This window comes from Bufo bufo, chromosome 3, assembly GCF_905171765.1.
Source record: "Bufo bufo chromosome 3, aBufBuf1.1, whole genome shotgun sequence".
NCBI classification, from domain to species: domain Eukaryota; kingdom Metazoa; phylum Chordata; class Amphibia; order Anura; family Bufonidae; genus Bufo; species Bufo bufo.
In genome coordinates, this window is record NC_053391.1 from 694,654,041 (window position 1) to 694,675,402 (window position 21,362).

Below are 21,362 nucleotides of genomic sequence, written 5' to 3' on the forward strand. Positions count from 1 at the left end.
AAACATCTCCCACATTCTGAACATGAATAGGGCTTCTCCCCTATGTGACTTCTCTTATGGATGACTAGCTATGATTTCTGGGCAAAATATTTTCCACATTTAGGACAAGAAAATGGCTTCTTCTCTGTGTGGGTTCTTAGATGGTCTATAAGATATGATTTCTGAGAAACACTTCTCACATTAAGTACACAAAAAATTACTTATTTCTGGTGTGAGCTCTTAAATGTCGCGCAAGACCTGATCTCTGACTAAAACACTTCTCACATTCAGGGCATGAAAATGGCTTCTTCCCGGCGTGAGTTCTTAAATGTTGCTTAAGAACTGATTTGTGACCAAAACATTGTTTACATTCTGGACATGCATATGGCTCATCTCCTGTGTGAGTTTTCAGATGATAAACTAGACCTGATCTATCGGTATAACATCTTCCACATTCCGAGCATGAAAATGGCTTCTCCCCTGTGTGACTTCTTAGATGATATTGAAGACTTGTTTTATGACCAAAACACTTTTTACATTCAGGACATGAAAATGACCTCTCACCTGTGTGGGTTTTCACATGATAAGCAAGAGCTGATTTAGAGGCAAAACAACTTCCACATTCTGAGCACGAAAATGGCTTCTCCCCTGTGTGACTTCTTAGATGATTTTCAAGAGATGATTTACTATTAAAACACTTCTCACACTCTGGACATGAAAATGGCTTCTCTCCTGTGTGAGTTCTTAGATGATTTTCAAGAGTTTGTTTACTATTAAAACACTTCTCACACTCTAGACATGAAAATAGCTTCTCCCCTTTGTGAGTTTTCATATGACGAGCAAGAGCCGATGTATTGGCAAAACATCTTCTACATTCCGAGCATGAATATGGCTTCTCCCCTGTGTGTTTTCTCTGATGTACAACAAGACTTGTTTGAGCTGTAAAACCTTTCCCACATTCAAAACACACAAATGGCTTCTCCCCTGTGTGAATTCTTAGATGTTTCACAAGATTTGATTTATAACGAAAACACTGTTCACATTCAGGACATGAAAATGGCTTCTGTCCTGTGTGAGTTCTTAGATGTTCCATAAGATTTGATTTATAACCAAAACACTGTTCACATTCAGGACATGAAAATGGCTTCTGTCCTGTGTGAGTTCTTAGATGTTCCATAAGATTTGATTTATAACCAAAACAATGTTCACATTCAGGACATGAAAATGGCTTCTCTCCTGTGTGAGTTCTTAGATGAGCTATAAGATAGTAATTCTGGGTAAAACATTTGTCACATTCAGAACATGAAAATGGCTTCTCCCCTGTGTGAACTTTTAGATGTTCCTTAAGACTTGATTTATAACCAAAACACTGTTCACATTCAGGACACGAAAATGGCTTCTCTCCTGTGTGAGTTCTTAGATGTTCTATAAGACTGGAATTCTTGGTAAAACATTTGTCACATTCAGAACATACAAATGGCTTCTTCCTTGTGTGACTTCTTTGAGGCTCCATAACATTTGATTCCTGACCAAAACACTGTCCACACCCGGGACATGAAAATGGCTTCTCCCGTGTGAATTCTCGGATAAACAAGAGCTGATGTATGGTTAAAACATCTTCCACAATCTGAACATGAAAATGGCTTCTCTACTGTGTGAATCTTTATCTTTTAAGTTATGATTTCTTTAGGACAATATTTCCTACTTTCTAAATATGAAGAAATAGTCTTTTGATGTGAATTCTCTCATGTATGGAGAGACTAAAAGGTTTATTTTCTACATCATAATAGGGAGATCAAGGAGATATCCATGGGAGCCTCTCGTGCCGTCTTCACCTGGAGAACAAATGACAGTTTCCCAAACAAAATAATTGATATTATATCATTTCTATGTGAAAACTCAAAATGAGCAAGATATCAAAAAATTATTTTTTCCTAGTCTCACAGAAAAGCATGAAATAAATAAAAGTAGTGCAATAAAATGCAGTCAGCAATATTGAAGCCTGTTTCGGGCCTGAATGACAAAGCGATTTTTTTGCCTCGTCACCTTCCAAGAGCTATAACTTTTTTATTTTTCCATCTATGTAACCGTATGGGGGCTTGTTTTGTGTTTTTTAATGGTGCCATTTTGGGGTACACATTACTGACAGATTAACTTTTATTAAAGGGGTTGTCTCAGACAATGGGGGCATATCGCTAGGATATGCCCCCATTGTCTTATAGATGCAGGTCCCACACCTATATCGGCAACGGAGCCCCGGAAGGCGTTGGCTGGAGGACTCCGGTCCGGCCACCACCAAGCCAGCTCCCCATAGAAGTGAATGGGAGCGTACCACGCATGACCGCCTACCACTCCTTTTCAATTTTATGGGCTCAACGGAAATAGCCGAGCCAGCAGCCCCATAGAAATGAATGGAGGGCGGCTGCGCATGCGCCCTCCTTAACTTTCGGGGCAATGTTCTCTATATAGGTGTTGGACCCACACCTATAAGACAATGGGGGAATATCCTAGCGATATGCCCCCATTGTCTATGATGAGACAACCCCTTTAACTCTTTCAGGGAGGGGGGGGGATGGGAAAAACAGCAATACTGCCACAGAGTTTTTACATGATAAATTTTGTGGCTTTCATTTTTAAGCATAAATAACTCAATAACATTACTCTCTTGGTCAATAGTATTACACCGATACCAAACACACTTACATTGTTTTTTTACGTTTTATTACACCATCGCTGAATTTTCTTTCTATGGAGCTGTATTAGGGCTTGATTTTTGAAGGAAGACTTGTTTTCATTGGTACACTTTGGGGGGTACATAACATTTTTTGATTTCTTTTTATTCCTTTTTGGTGGCAAATAAGCAAAGAGTGAAGGAGAAATCTTATGTGTATGTACACATTCAAAAAGGTGGGGGGGGGGGGGTAGAACTCACTTGGGTGAGGGGCTATAGATTAGACAGGATGAAGAATGTTCTGGTAATGGATGGCAGATGTTGGCTAGGACGAACATGGAGAAAGCACGTGTTGTTCATGCATGGGTGTATCCAACGGGGGATTAGAGAGAGATTAACCCATCCAATAAGGATTAGACCTGTATGTACGGTTTAGGATGGCCATGTGTAGAAGATGAGTGGGGGCCTATCCCTATTTGAGCATTTTCCTTTGTGCGATTGAAGCCATTAATTCTCCCGGCTAGCCGCAATAAGCCGTATTCTTCCTGGTGGTATTCCACAAGAGCAGCAATTCTGGCCTTTTTAAGTGTTTTTTTTTACTTTGATTTTTTTTTATTTAATGAAGCATCTCATAGTGCCACAAGGACACTATAATAATAGGCAATCTCACAATAAAAACTACTTTTCAGACAAGTTCCTCTAATCCAGTGCTTCTCAAATAGTGGGGGGCGCCAGGCTCCGTAAAGGGGGGCTCGTTCAGGGCCTGGAGCTGGGGGCCGGCAATAGCGGTGGGGCGGTGCGGTCACTGTACTATAGCCCCGCCCCACCGCTCCCTCCAGCATCGCAGGCTGCGATGTATCAGCGGGGAGGGACTGGGAGGAGGAGCTGGGGGCCGGTGCGTTCACTGTGCTCCGGCCCCGCCGCTCCAGTACAGTTATAGAATGTGTAAAATGAATAATGATTCTATTCATGAGGCCCCCTCTGTAGTAGAACATACAATATATCCATCCTACTCACAGGGCTGTTATCGTAATCCAGGCCGGCCGGGCAGACGAGCGGCAGCGGCACTGATTACGGCCCTTTAAGATACTTTTACTAACTTTTAAACCCCTGAACCTATTCAAGTGAATTTTAGATCGGTTTGTCCCCAAGTTATACTGGTTAAAGGGCTTCTGTCACCCCACTAAAGTCATATTTTTTTTTTTTGGGCTAGTTAAATTACTTATATTGCGATATATGAAAATATAATGGTCTTACTTTGCTTCAGCAGTTTCTTCTAAAAACAAACTTTTATAATATGTAAATTAGGTCTCTACCAGCAAGTAGGGCGTCTACTTGCTGGTAGCAGCCGCAGAAAACCGCCCCCTCGTCGTGTTAATTGACAGGGTCAGCCGCGATCTCCTCCTCCGGCCGGCCCTGTCAGTATTTCAAAAATCGCGCGCCTGTGTTGAGGAGGCGAACCTCCTTATGTCAGAGCGCCTGCGCTGAATCAACACAGGCGCGTGATTTTTGAAATACTGACAGGGCCGGCCGGAGGAGGAGATCGCGGCTGGCCCTGTCAATCAACACGACGAGGGGGCGGTTTTCTGCGGCTGCTACCAGCAAGTAGACGCCCTACTTGCTGGTAGAGACCTAATTTACATATTATAAAAGTTCGCCTTTAAATTGATATAAGTTAGGCTACTTTCACACCTGCGTTCAGGTGTCCGCTCGTGCGCACCGTTTGAAGGGGCTCACGAGCGGTCCTGAACGCAGCCGCCCGGCCGCAATGCATTCTCAATGGAGGCGGATCCACTGAGAATGCATCCGCCTGCCAGCGCTCAGCCTCCGCTCCGCTCAGTGAGCGGACACCTGAACGCTGCTTGCAGCATTCGGGTGTCCGCCTGGCCGTGCGGAGGCGAGCGGATCCGTCCAAACTTACAATGTAAGTCAATGGGGACGGATCCGCTTGAAGATGACACCAAATGGCTCAATCTTCAAGCGGATCCGTTCCCCATTGACTTACAATGTAAAGTCTGAACGGATCCGCTCAGGCTACTTTCATACTTAGAAAATTTTCTAAGTTTTAATGCAGACGGATCCGTTCTGAACGGATGCGAACGTCTGCATTATCGGAGCGGATCCGTCTGATGAAACATCAGAGGGATCCAGTCTGAACGCTAGTGTGAAAGTAGCCTTATATGTATGGACAATGTAAACTCACAAAGTTGTAACAATTTATAAGAAGTGTAACTTTTCAGCTTAGGAGATAGTTGTGTAGATACAGAAATGGACTCAATTATCTCCTAGACAGAGGGGAGGAATATGCTGGGTGTGTTTCTATTGTCCCATTGTGTCCGAGTGGCTGCTGTACTTACATTGTATGTGTTGTAATATATTGATTGGTTGTATTTCAAACCCCTGTGGGCTGTAGGTGCCAGGACAGTCAGTTCTGCTTGACCTCAAAACGAAGTGTCGTCTTGTTATTGGGGGGATTGGATTGTTTGCTGATGGCCAGGAGTGTAAGCCGAGTGTAGGCTTTTCCTGCTCCGCGGTTTCCAGTGTTCGTGTGTTTCCTGTTCCGGAGTTGAAGGATTCGTGTAGTTTGCAGTTCGGCAGACTGGTGCTTGCAGGAGCTGCCTGTGCATTGGAAAGGGGGATATCGTCTGAACGGAGCCGTGTGCTGAACGGTCCGTTACAGTCTCACATCAAGTACATTGCATATATCACACAGTATACCTGTACACACTGCATCTATTATACATCATACCTCACATATCAGTACACTGCTGTATATACTATATACCTGTACACACTGCATCTATTATACATCATACCTCACATATCAGTACACTGCTGTATATACTATATACCTGTACACACTGCATCTATTATACATCATACCTCACATATCAGTACACTGCTGTATACACTATATACCTGTACACACTGCGTCTATTATACCTCGTACCTCACATATCAGTACACTGCTGTATATACTATATACCTGTACACACTGCATCTATTATGCCTCGTACCTCACATATCAGTACACTGCTGTATATACTATATACCTGTACACACTGCATCTATTATACCTCGTACCTCACATATCAGTGCACTGCTGTATACACTATATATCTGTACACACTGCATCTATTATACCTCGTACCTCACATATCAGTACACTGCTGTATATACTATATACCTGTACACACTGCATCTATTATACATCATACCTCACATATCAGTACACTGCTGTATATACTATATACCTGTACACACTGCATCTATTATACCTCGTACCTCACATATCAGTACACTGCTGTATATACTATATACCTGTACACACTGCATCTATTATACCTCGTACCTCACATATCAGTACACTGCTGTATATACTATATACCTGTACACACTGCGTCTATTATACCTCGTACCTCACATATCAGTACACTGCTGTATATACTATATATCTGTACACACTGCATCTATTATACCTCACATATCAGTACACTGCTGTATATACTATATACCTGTACACACTGCATCTATTATACCTCGTACCTCACATATCAGTGCACTGCTGTATACACTATATACCTGTACACACTGCGTCTATTATACCTCGTACCTCACATATCAGTACACTGCTGTATATACTATATATCTGTACACACTGCATCTATTATACCTCGTACCTCACATATCAGTACACTGCTGTATATACTATATACCTGTACACACTGCATCTATTATACCTCGTACCTCACATATCAGTACACTGCTGTATATACTATATACCTGTACACTGCATCTATTATACCTCGTACCTCACATATCAGAACACTGCTGTATATACTATATATCTGTACACACTGCATCTATTATACCTCGTACCTCACATATCAGTACACTGCTGTATATACTATATATCTGTACACACTGCATCTATTATACCTCGTACCTCACATATCAGTTCACTGCTGTATATACTATATACCTGTGCACACTGCATCTATTATACCTCGTACCTCACATATCAGTACACTGCTGTATATACTATATACCTGTACACACTGCATCTATTATACCTCGTACCTCACATATCAGTACACTGCTGTATATACTATATACCTGTACACACTGCATCTATTATACCTCATACCTCACATATCAGTACACTGCTATATACTATATACCTGTACACTGCATCTATTATACCTCGTACCTCACATATCAGTACACTACTGTATATACTATATATCTGTACACTGCATCTATTATACCTCGTACCTCACATATCAGTACACTGCTGTATATACTATATATCTGTACACACTGCATATATTATACCTCGTACCTCACATATCAGTACACTGCTGTATATACTATATATATCTGTACACACTGCATATATTATACCCCGTACCTCACATATCAGTACACTGCTGTATATACTATAGATCTGTACACACTGCATCTATTATACCTCGTACCTCATATCAGTACACTGCTGTATATACTATATATCTGTACACACTGCATCTATTATACCTCGTACCTCACATATCAGTACACTGCTGTATATACTATATATCTGTACACACTGCATCTATTATACCTCGTACCTCACATATCAGTACACTGCTGTATATACTATATACCTGTACACACTGCATCTATTATACCTCGTACCTCACATATCAGTTCACTGCTGTATATACTATACATCTGTACACACTGCATCTATTATACCTCGTACCTCACATATCAGTACACTGCTGTATATACTATATACCTGTGCACACTGCATCTATTATACCTCGTACCTCACATATCAGTACACTGCTGTATATACTATATACCTGTACACACTGCATCTATTATACCTCGTACCTCACATATCAGTACACTGCTGTATATACTATATATCTGTACACACTGCATCTATTATACCTCATACCTCACATATCAGTACACTGCTATATACTATATACCTGTACACTGCATCTATTATACCTCGTACCTCACATATCAGTACACTACTGTATATACTATATATCTGTACACTGCATCTATTATACCTCGTACCTCACATATCAGTACACTGCTGTATATACTATATATCTGTACACACTGCATCTATTATACCTCGTACCTCATATCAGTACACTGCTGTATATACTATATATCTGTACACACTGCATATATTATACCTCGTACCTCACATATCAGTACACTGCTGTATATACTATATATATCTGTACACACTGCATATATTATACCCCGTACCTCACATATCAGTACACTGCTGTATATACTATAGATCTGTACACACTGCATCTATTATACCTCGTACCTCACATATCAGTACACTGCTGTATATACTATATATCTGTACACACTGCATCTATTATACCTCGTACCTCACATATCAGTACACTGCTGTATATACTATATATCTGTACACACTGCATCTATTATACCTCGTACCTCACATATCAGTACACTGCTGTATATACTATATATCTGTACACACTACATCTATTATACCTCGTACCTCACATATCAGTACACTGCTGTATATACTATATATCTGTACACACTACATCTATTATACCTCGTACCTCACATATCAGTACACTGCTGTATATACTATATATCTGTACACACTGCATCTATTATACCTCGTACCTCACATATCAGTACACTGCTGTATATACTATAGATCTGTACACACTGCATCTATTATACCTCGTACCTCATATCAGTACACTGCTGTATCTATTATACCTCATACCTCACATATCAGTACACTGCTGTATATACTATATATCTGTACACTGCATCTATTATACCTCACATATCAGTACACTGCTGTATATACTATAGATCTGTACACACTGCATCTATTATACCTCGTACCTCACATATCAGTACACTGCTGTATATACTATAGATCTGTACACACTGCATCTATTATACCTCGTACCTCATATCAGTACACTGCTGTATATACTATAGATCTGTACACACTGCATCTATTATACCTCGTACCTCATATCAGTACACTGCTGTATATACTATATACCTGTACACACTGTATCTATTATACCTCATACCTCACATATCAGTACACTACTGTATATACTATATATCTGTACACACTGCATCTATTATACCTCGTACCTCAGGTATCAGGACACTGCTGTATATACTATATACCTGTACACACTGCATCTATTATACCTCGTACCTCACATATCAGTACACTGCTGTATACACTATATATCTGTACACACTGCATCTATTATACCTCGTACCTCACATATCAGTACACTGCTGTATATACTATAGATCTGTACACACTGCATCTATTATACCTCGTACCTCACATATCAGTAAACTGCGGTATATACTATATATCTGTACACACCGCATCTATTATACCTCGTACCTCACGTATCAGGACACTGCTGTATATACTATATATCTGTACACACTGCATTATACCTCGTACCTCACATATCAGCACACTGCTGTATATACTATATATCTGTACACACTGCATCTATTATACCTCGTACCTCACATATCAGCACACTGCTGTATATACTATATATCTGTACACACTGCATCTATTATACCTCGTACCTCACATATCAGTACACTGCTGTATATACTATATATCTGTACACACTGCATTATACCTCGTACCTCACATATCAGCACACTGCTGTATATACTATATATCTGTACACACTGCATCTATTATACCTCGTACCTCACATATCAGCACACTGCTGTATATACTATATATCTGTACACACTGCATCTATACCTCGTACCTCACATATCAGTACATTGCTGTATATACTATATATCTGTACACACTGCATCTATTATACCTCGTACCTCACATATCAGTACACTGCTGTATATACTATATATCTGTACACATTGCATCTATTATACCTCGTACCTCACATATCAGTACACTGCTGTATATACTATATACCTGTACACACTGCATCTATTATACCTCGTACCTCACATATCAGTACACTGCTGTATATACTATATATCTGTACACACTGCATCTATTATACCTCGTACCTCACATATCAGTACACTGCTGTATATACTGTATATCTGTACACACTGCATCTATTATACCTCGTACCTCACATATCAGTACACTGCTGTATATACTATATATCTGTACACACTGAATCTATTATACCTCATACCTCACATATCAGTACACTGCTGTATATACTATATATCTGTACACACTGCATCTATTATACCTCGTACCTCACATATCAGTACACTGCTGTATATACTATATACCTGTACACACTGCATCTATTATACCTCATACCTCACATATCAGTAAACTGCGGTATATACTATATATCTGTACACACCGCATCTATTATACCTCGTACCTCACGTATCAGGACACTGCTGTATATACTATATATCTGTACACACTGCATTATACCTCGTACCTCACATATCAGCACACTGCTGTATATACTATATATCTGTACACACTGCATCTATTATACCTCGTACCTCACATATCAGCACACTGCTGTATATACTATATATCTGTACACACTGCATCTATTATACCTCGTACCTCACATATCAGTACACTGCTGTATATACTATATATCTGTACACACTGCATTATACCTCGTACCTCACATATCAGCACACTGCTGTATATACTATATATCTGTACACACTGCATCTATTATACCTCGTACCTCACATATCAGCACACTGCTGTATATACTATATATCTGTACACACTGCATCTATACCTCGTACCTCACATATCAGTACATTGCTGTATATACTATATATCTGTACACACTGCATCTATTATACCTCGTACCTCACATATCAGTACACTGCTGTATATACTATATATCTGTACACATTGCATCTATTATACCTCGTACCTCACATATCAGTACACTGCTGTATATACTATATACCTGTACACACTGCATCTATTATACCTCGTACCTCACATATCAGTACACTGCTGTATATACTATATATCTGTACACACTGCATCTATTATACCTCGTACCTCACATATCAGTACACTGCTGTATATACTGTATATCTGTACACACTGCATCTATTATACCTCGTACCTCACATATCAGTACACTGCTGTATATACTATATATCTGTACACACTGAATCTATTATACCTCATACCTCACATATCAGTACACTGCTGTATATACTATATATCTGTACACACTGCATCTATTATACCTCGTACCTCACATATCAGTACACTGCTGTATATACTATATATCTGTACACACTGCATCTATTATACCTCGTACCTCACATATCAGTACACTGCTGTATATACTATATATCTGTACACACTGCATCTATTATACCTCGTACCTCACATATCAGTACACTGCTGTATATACTATATACCTGTACACACTGCATCTATTATACCTCGTACCTCACATATCAGTACACTGCTGTATATAGTATATACCTGTACACACTGCATCTATTATACCTCGTACCTCACATATCAGTACACTGCTGTATATACTATAGATCTGTACACACTGCATCTATTATACCTCGTACCTCATATCAGTACACTGCTGTATATACTATATATCTGTACACACTGTATCTATTATACCTCATACCTCACATATCAGTACACTGCTGTATATAGTATATATCTGTACACACTGCATCTATTACACCTCGTACCTCACGTATCAGTACACTGCTGTATATACTATATACCTGTACACACTGCATCTATTACACCTCGTACCTCACATATCAGTACACTGCTGTATATAGTATATATCTGTACACACTGCATCTATTATACCTCGTACCGCACATATCAGTACACAGCTGTATATACTATATACCTGTACACACTGCATCTATTATACCTCGTACCTCACATATCAGTACACTGCTGTATATACTATATACCTGTACACACTGCATCTATTATACCTCGTACCTCACATATCAGTACACTGCTGTATATAGTATATACCTGTACACACTGCATCTATTATACCTCGTACCTCACATATCAGTACACTGCTGTATATACTATATATCTGTACACACTGCATCTATTATACCTCGTACCTCACATATCAGTACACTGCTGTATATACTATATATCTGTACACACCGCATCTATTATACCTCGTACCTCACATATCAGTACACTGCTGTATATACTATAGATCTGTACACACTGCATCTATTATACCTCGTACCTCACATATCAGTACACTGCTGTATATACTATATATCTGTACACACTGCATCTATTATACCTCGTACCTCACATATCAGTACACTGCTGTATATACTATATATCTGTACACAATGCATCTATTATACCTCGTACCTCACATAAGTACACTGCTATATATAATATATATCTGTACACACTGCATCTATTATACCTCGTACCTCACATATCAGTACACTGCTGCATATACTATATATCTGTACACACTGCATGTATTATACCTCGTACCTCACATATCAGTACACTGCTGTATATACTATATATCTGTACACACTGCATGTATTATACCTCGTACCTCACATATCAGTACACTGCTGTATATACTATATATCTGTACACATATTACATACACACAGTACACACCTCACATATATTACATATACACAATCCATATCCGACATATATTACACACACAGTACACACCTCACACATATTACATACATACAGTACATACCTCACACATATTACATATATACAGTACATACCTCACACATATTACATACACACAGTACACACCTCACACATATTACATACATACAGTACATACCTCACACATATTACATACACACGGTACATACCTCACACATATTACATACACACAGTACATACCTCACACATATTACATACACAGTACATACCTCACACATATTACATACACACAGTACACACCTCACACATATTACATACACACAGTACATACCTCACACATATTACATACACACAGTACACACCTCACACATATTACATACACACAGTACATACCTCACACATATTACATACATACAGTACACACCTCACACATATTACATACATACAGTACACACCTCACACATATTACATACACACAGTACACACCTCACACATATTACATACACACAGTACACACCTCACACATATTACATACACACAGTACATACCTCACACATATTACATACATACAGTACACACCTCACACATATTACATACACACAGTACACACCTCACACATATTACATACACACAGTACACACCTCACACATATTACATACACACGGTACACACCTCACACATATTACATACACACGGTACACACCTCACACATATTACATACACACGGTACACACCTCACACATATTACATACACACAGTACATACCTCACACATATTACATACACACAGTACATACCTCACACATATTACATACACACAGTACACACCTCACACATATTACATACACACAGTACATACCTCACACATATTACATACACACAGTACACACCTCACACATATTACATACACACAGTACACACCTCACACATATTACATACACACAGTACACACCTCACACATATTACATACACACAGTACACACCTCACACATATTACATACACACAGTACACACCTCACACATATTACATACACACAGTACATACCTCACACATATTACATACACACAGTACACACCTCACACATATTACATATACACAATCCATATCTCACATATATTACATATACAGTACATACCTCACACATGGTACATACCTCATACATATTACATACACACAGCAGTGGCGACTCTAGGAACAATATATAGGGGGGGGGCACAAAGATACCACAGTCAAAAATGGGGGGGGCAAAAACAAAATAAGTATATAGAAATAAGATTACAAAATACGAGAGAATTGCGGTATGCAGGGATACATTTATAATAAAACTATTTACTTACAAAAGAAGCTGTTCAGTCGTCTGCTGTGCCGTCCTCTGCTCGCTTCCGCGGATTCTTTCCCCTTCTTTCTGTCTCTCGTCAGTGCGCAGGCGCAGTGTTATGGGGGCATCTGTGGAAGACACACTGTTATGGGGGCATCTGTGGATGACACTTATTATGCCTCTCATTAGCCCTCATTATGCCTCTCATCACTCCAATATCAGCCGCCATATCAGCCCTTATGCCTCATTAGCCTCCATATGCCTGCAATTTTCTCTCTCCTCAGTCGACTGTGCTCTGAACTGGCGCGCACAGCCGAGGACCAGGAAGTGGTAAGTACAGAGCGTTCACCGCTTCCTGGTCCTTCGGTACTAATGAGCTCTTCTATAATGGAAGCGCTCATTAGTATTCACCGGCCTGCTTTGGGGGGAATCACCGGGGAGGGGCAATTGCGCCCCCCTCGTCCCCCTGTAGCGACGCCACTAACACACAGTACACACCTCACACATATTACATATATACAGTACATACCTCACACATATTACATACACACAGTACACACCTCACACATATTACATACACACAGTACATACCTCACACATATTACATACACACAGTACATACCTCACACATATTACATACACACAGTACATACCTCACACATATTACATACACACAGTACATACCTCACACATATTACATACACACAGTACATACCTCACACATATTACATACACACAGTACACACCTCACACATATTACATACACACAGTACACACCTCACACATATTACATACATACAGTACATACCTCACACATATTACATACACACAGTACACACCTCACACATATTACATACACACAGTACATACCTCACACATATTACATACACACAGTACATACCTCACACATATTACATACAGTACACACCTCACACATATTACATACACACAGTACACACCTCACACATATTACATACACACAGTACACACCTCACACATATTACATACATACAGTACATACCTCACACATATTACATACACACAGTACATACCTCACACATATTACATACATACAGTACATACCTCACATATATTACATACACACAGTACACACCTCACACATATTACATACACACAGTACACACCTCACACATATTACATACAGTACATACCTCACACATATTACATACACACAGTACATACCTCACACATATTACATACACACAGTACACACCTCACACATATTACATATATACAGTACATACCTCACACATATTACATATATACAGTACACACCTCACACATATTACATACACACAGTACACACCTCACACATATTACATACACACAGTACACACCTCACACATATTACATACACACAGTACATACCTCACACATATTACATACACAGTACATACCTCACACATATTACATACACACAGTACACACCTCACACATATTACATACAGTACATACCTCACACATATTACATACACACAGTACATACCTCACACATATTACATACACACAGTACATACCTCACACATATTACATACACACAGTACACACCTCACACATATTACATATATACAGTACATACCTCACACATATTACATATATACAGTACACACCTCACACATATTACATACACACAGTACACACCTCACACATATTACATACACACAGTACACACCTCACACATATTACATACACACAGTACATACCTCACACATATTACATACACACAGTACACACCTCACACATATTACATACACACAGTACACACCTCACACATATTACATACAGTACATACCTCACACATATTACATACACACAGTACATACCTCACACATATTACATACATACAGTACACACCTCACACATATTACATATATACAGTACATACCTCACACATATTACATACACAGTACATACCTCACACATATTACATATATACAGTACACACCTCACACATATTACATACACACAGTACACACCTCACACATATTACATACACACAGTACACACCTCACACATATTACATACACACAGTACATACCTCACACATATTACATACACACGGTACATACCTCACACATATTACATACACAGTACATACCTCACACATATTACATACACACAGTACACACCTCACACATATTACATACACACGGTACATACCTCACACATATTACATACACACGGTACATACATCACACATATTACATACACACAGTACACACCTCACACATATTACATACATACAGTACATACATCACACATATTACATACACAGTACATACCTCACACATATTACATACACACAGTACACACCTCACACATATTACATACACACAGTACACACCTCACACATATTACATACACACAGTACATACCTCACACATATTACATACACAGTACATACCTCACACATATTACATACACAGTACATACCTCACACATATTACATACACACAGTACATACCTCACACATATTACATACACACAGTACATACCTCACACATATTACATACACACAGTACACACCTCACACATATTACATACACACAGTACACACCTCACACATATTACATACACACAGTACATACCTCACACATATTACATACACAGTACATACCTCACACATATTACATACACAGTACATACCTCACACATATTACATACACAGTACATACCTCACACATATTACATACACACAGTACATACCTCACACATATTACATACACACAGTACACACCTCACACATATTACATACACAGTACATACCTCACACATATTACATACACACAGTACATACCTCACACATATTACATACACACAGTACATACCTCACACATATTACATACACACAGTACATACCTCACACATATTACATACACACAGTACACACCTCACACATATTACATATACACAGTACATACCTCACACATATCACATACACACAGTACACACCTCACACATATTACATACACACAGTACATACCTCACACATATTACATACACAGTACATACCTCACACATATTACATACACACAGTACATACCTCACACATATTACATATACACAGTACACACCTCACACATATTACATACACACAGTACACACCTCACACATATTACATACACAGTACACACCTCACACATATTACACACCTCACACATATTACATACACACAGTACATACCTCACACATATTATATACACAGTACACACCTCACACATATTACATACACACAGTACACACCTCACACATATTACATACACACAGTACATACCTCACACATATTACATACACACAGTACATACCTCACACATATTACATACACACAGTACACACCTCACACATATTACATACACAGTACACACCTCACACATATTACATACACACAGTACATACCTCACACATATTACATACACACAGTACATACCTCACACATATTACATACACACAGTACACACCTCACACATATTACATACACACAGTACACACCTCACACATATTACATACACACAGTACATACCTCACACATATTACATACACACAGTACATACCTCACACATGGTACATACCTCATACATATTACATACACACAGCAGTGGCGACTCTAGGAACAATATATAGGGGGGGGGGGCACAAAGATACCACAGTCAAAAATGGGGGGGGCAAAAACAAAATAAGTATATAGAAATAAGATTACAAAATACGAGAGAATTGCGGTCTGCAGGGATACATTTATAATAAAACTATTTACTTACAGAAGAAGCTGTTCAGTCGTCTGCTGTGCCGTCCTCTGCTCGCTTCCGCGGATTCTTTCCCCTTCTTTCTGTCTCTCGTCAGTGCGCAGGCGCAGTGTTATGGGGGCATCTGTGGAAGACACACTGTTATGGGGGCATCTGTGGATGACACTTATTATGCCTCTCATTAGCCCTCATTATGCCTCTCATCACTCCAATATCAGCCGCCATATCAGCCCTTATGCCTCATTAGCCTCCATATGCCTGCAATTTTCTCTCTCCTCAGTCGACTGTGCTCTGAACTGGCGCGCACAGCCGAGGACCAGGAAGTGGTAAGTACAGAGCGTTCACCGCTTCCTGGTCCTTCGGTACTAATGAGCTCTTCTATAATGGAAGCGCTCATTAGTATTCACCGGCCTGCTTTGGGGGGAATCACCGGGGGGGGGCAATTGCGCCCCCCTCGTCCCCCTGTAGCGACGCCACTAACACACAGTACACACCTCACACATATTACATATATACAGTACATACCTCACACATATTACATACACAGTACATACCTCACACATATTACATACACAGTACACACCTCACACATATTACATACACACAGTACATACCTCACACATATTACATACACAGTACATACCTCACATATTACATACACACAGTACACACCTCACACATATTACATACACACAGTACACACCTCACACATATTACATACACACAGTACACACCTCACACATATTACATACACACAGTACATACCTCACACATATTACATACACACAGTACATACCTCACACATATTACATACACACAGTACATACCTCACACATATTACATACAGTACATACCTCACACATATTACATACACACAGTACATACCTCACACATATTACATACACACAGTACATACCTCACACATATTACATACACACAGTACACACCTCACACATATTACATACACACAGTACATACCTCACACATATTACATACACACGGTACATACCTCACACATATTACATACACACGGTACATACCTCACACATATTACACACACACAGTACATACCTCACACATATTACATATATACAGTACATACCTCACACATATTACATACACACAGTACATACCTCACACATATTACATATATACAGTACATACCTCACACATATTACATATATACAGTACACACCTCACACATATTACATACACACAGTACATACCTCACACATATTACATACACACAGTACATACCTCACACATATTACATACACACAGTACACACCTCACACATATTACATACACACAGTACATACCTCACACATATTACATACACAGTACATACCTCACATATTACATACACACAGTACACACCTCACACATATTACATACACACAGTACATACCTCACACATTACATACACACAGTACACACCTCACACATATTACATACACACAGTACACACCTCACACATATTACATACACACGGTACATACCTCACACATATTACATACACACGGTACATACCTCACACATATTACATACACACGGTACACACCTCACACATATTACATACACACAGTACACACCTCACACATATTACATACACAGTACACACCTCACACATATTACATACACACAGTACATACCTCACACATATTACATACACACAGTACACACCTCACACATATTACATACACAGTACACACCTCACACATATTACATATATACAGTACACACCTCACACATATTACATACACACAGTACATACATCACACATATTACATACACAGTACATACCTCACACATATTACATACACACAGTACATACCTCACACATATTACATACACACAGTACATACCTCACACATATTACATACACACAGTACATACCTCACACATATTACATACACACAGTACATACCTCACACATATTACATACACACAGTACACACCTCACACATATTACATATACACAATCCATATCTCACATATATTACATATACAGTACATACCTCACACATGGTACATACACACAGTACATACCTCACACATGGTACATACCTCATACATATTACATACACACAGCAGTGGCGACTCTAGGAACAATATATAGGGGGGGCACAAAGATACCACAGTCAAAAATGGGGGGGGCAAAAACAAAATAAGTATATAGAAATAAGATTACAAAATACGAGAGAATTGCGGTCTGCAGGGATACATTTATAATAAAACTATTTACTTACAAAAGAAGCTGTTCAGTCGTCTGCTGTGCCGTCCTCTGCTCGCTTCCGCGGATTCTTTCCCCTTCTTTCTGTCTCTCGTCAGTGCGCAGGCGCAGTGTTATGGGGGCATCTGTGGAAGACACACTGTTATGGGGGCATCTGTGGATGACACTTATTATGCCTCTCATTAGCCCTCATTATGCCTCTCATCACTCCAATATCAGCCGCCATATCAGCCCTTATGCCTCATTAGCCTCCATATGCCTGCAATTTTCTCTCTCCTCAGTCGACTGTGCTCTGAACTGGCGCGCACAGCCGAGGACCAGGAAGTGGTAAGTACAGAGCGTTCACCGCTTCCTGGTCCTTCGGTACTAATGAGCTCTTCTATAATGGAAGCGCTCATTAGTATTCACCGGCCTGCTTTGGGGGGAATCACCGGGGGGGGGCAATTGCGCCCCCCTCGTCCCCCTGTAGCGACGCCACTAACACACAGTACACACCTCACACATATTACATATATACAGTACATACCTCACACATATTACATACACAGTACATACCTCACACATATTACATACACACAGTACATACCTCACACATATTACATACACACAGTACACACCTCACACATATTACATACAGTACATACCTCACACATATTACATACACACAGTACATACCTCACACATACTACATACACACAGTACACACCTCACACATATTACATACACACAGTACATACCTCACACATATTACATACACAGTACATACCTCACACATATTACATACACACAGTACACACCTCACACATATTACATACACACAGTACATACCTCACACATATTACATACACACAGTACATACCTCACACATATTACATACAGTACATACCTCACACATATTACATACACACAGTACATACCTCACACATACTACATACACACAGTACACACCTCACACATATTACATACACACAGTACATACCTCACACATATTACATACACAGTACATACCTCACACATATTACATACACACAGTACACACCTCACACATATTACATACACACAGTACATACCTCACACATATTACATACACACAGTACACACCTCACACATATTACATACACACAGTACATACCTCACACATATTACATATACACAGTACACACCTCACACATATTACATACACAGTACATACCTCACACATATTACATACACACAGTACATACCTCACACATATTACATACACACAGTACACACCTCACACATATTACATACACACAGTACACACCTCACACATATTACATACACACAGTACACACCTCACACATATTACATACACACAGTACACACCTCACACATATTACATATATACAGTACACACCTCACACAGGAGCACTTACCTCTGGAGCAGTTCGGGGGGTGCTCTCTGTGCAGGAGGCTGTAGAATAGTGATCGGCGCCGGACACTGAGCCAAAGAGAAGCGGATTCTTCTAAACTCTTCTTCTCCACCTTAAGAAAGAGGGGGCGGGACAGTGAGGGAGAGGGGCGGGACAGTGAGGAAGAGGGGCGGGACAGTGAGGAAGAGGGGCGGGACAGTGAGGAAGAGGGGCGGGACAGTGAGGGAGAGGGGCGGGACAGTGAAATTCCATGTGGAGCCACAGAGCGGGAATCCCATCACTAATAGAGGCAGTAGTGGGCGT

The 21,362-nt window shown here is 39.6% G+C and overlaps 2 protein-coding genes across 3 annotated transcripts in view; both read right to left on the reverse strand.

Annotated features, from left to right (window-relative positions):
- Positions 1–21,362, reverse strand: part of LOC120996590 (transmembrane O-methyltransferase homolog) — a 372,830-nt gene that overhangs the window by 288,215 nt on the left and 63,253 nt on the right. The window lies entirely within an intron of this gene.
- LOC120996585 (oocyte zinc finger protein XlCOF7.1-like) lies at positions 55–21,156 on the reverse strand. 2 transcript variants are annotated; one of them, XM_040426610.1, is made up of 2 exons: positions 21,063–21,156; positions 55–1,814 (listed from the first exon to the last, which is right to left on the reverse strand). In XM_040426610.1, the coding sequence occupies exon 2, from the start codon at positions 1,490–1,492 to the stop codon at positions 197–199; it is 1,296 nt and encodes a 431-aa protein (XP_040282544.1). In that variant the 5' UTR covers positions 1,493–1,814; positions 21,063–21,156; the 3' UTR covers positions 55–196. The 2 variants fall into 2 exon arrangements, with proteins under 2 accessions (XP_040282544.1, XP_040282545.1); XM_040426611.1 differs by lacking the exon at positions 21,063–21,156 and adding an exon at positions 17,448–17,486.

Excerpts from the sequence above, each read along its gene's own strand:
- LOC120996585 (XM_040426610.1), bottom strand. The coding sequence starts at position 1,492 with ATGGAGCCTCAAAGAAGTCACACAAGGAAGAAGCCATTTGTATGTTCT.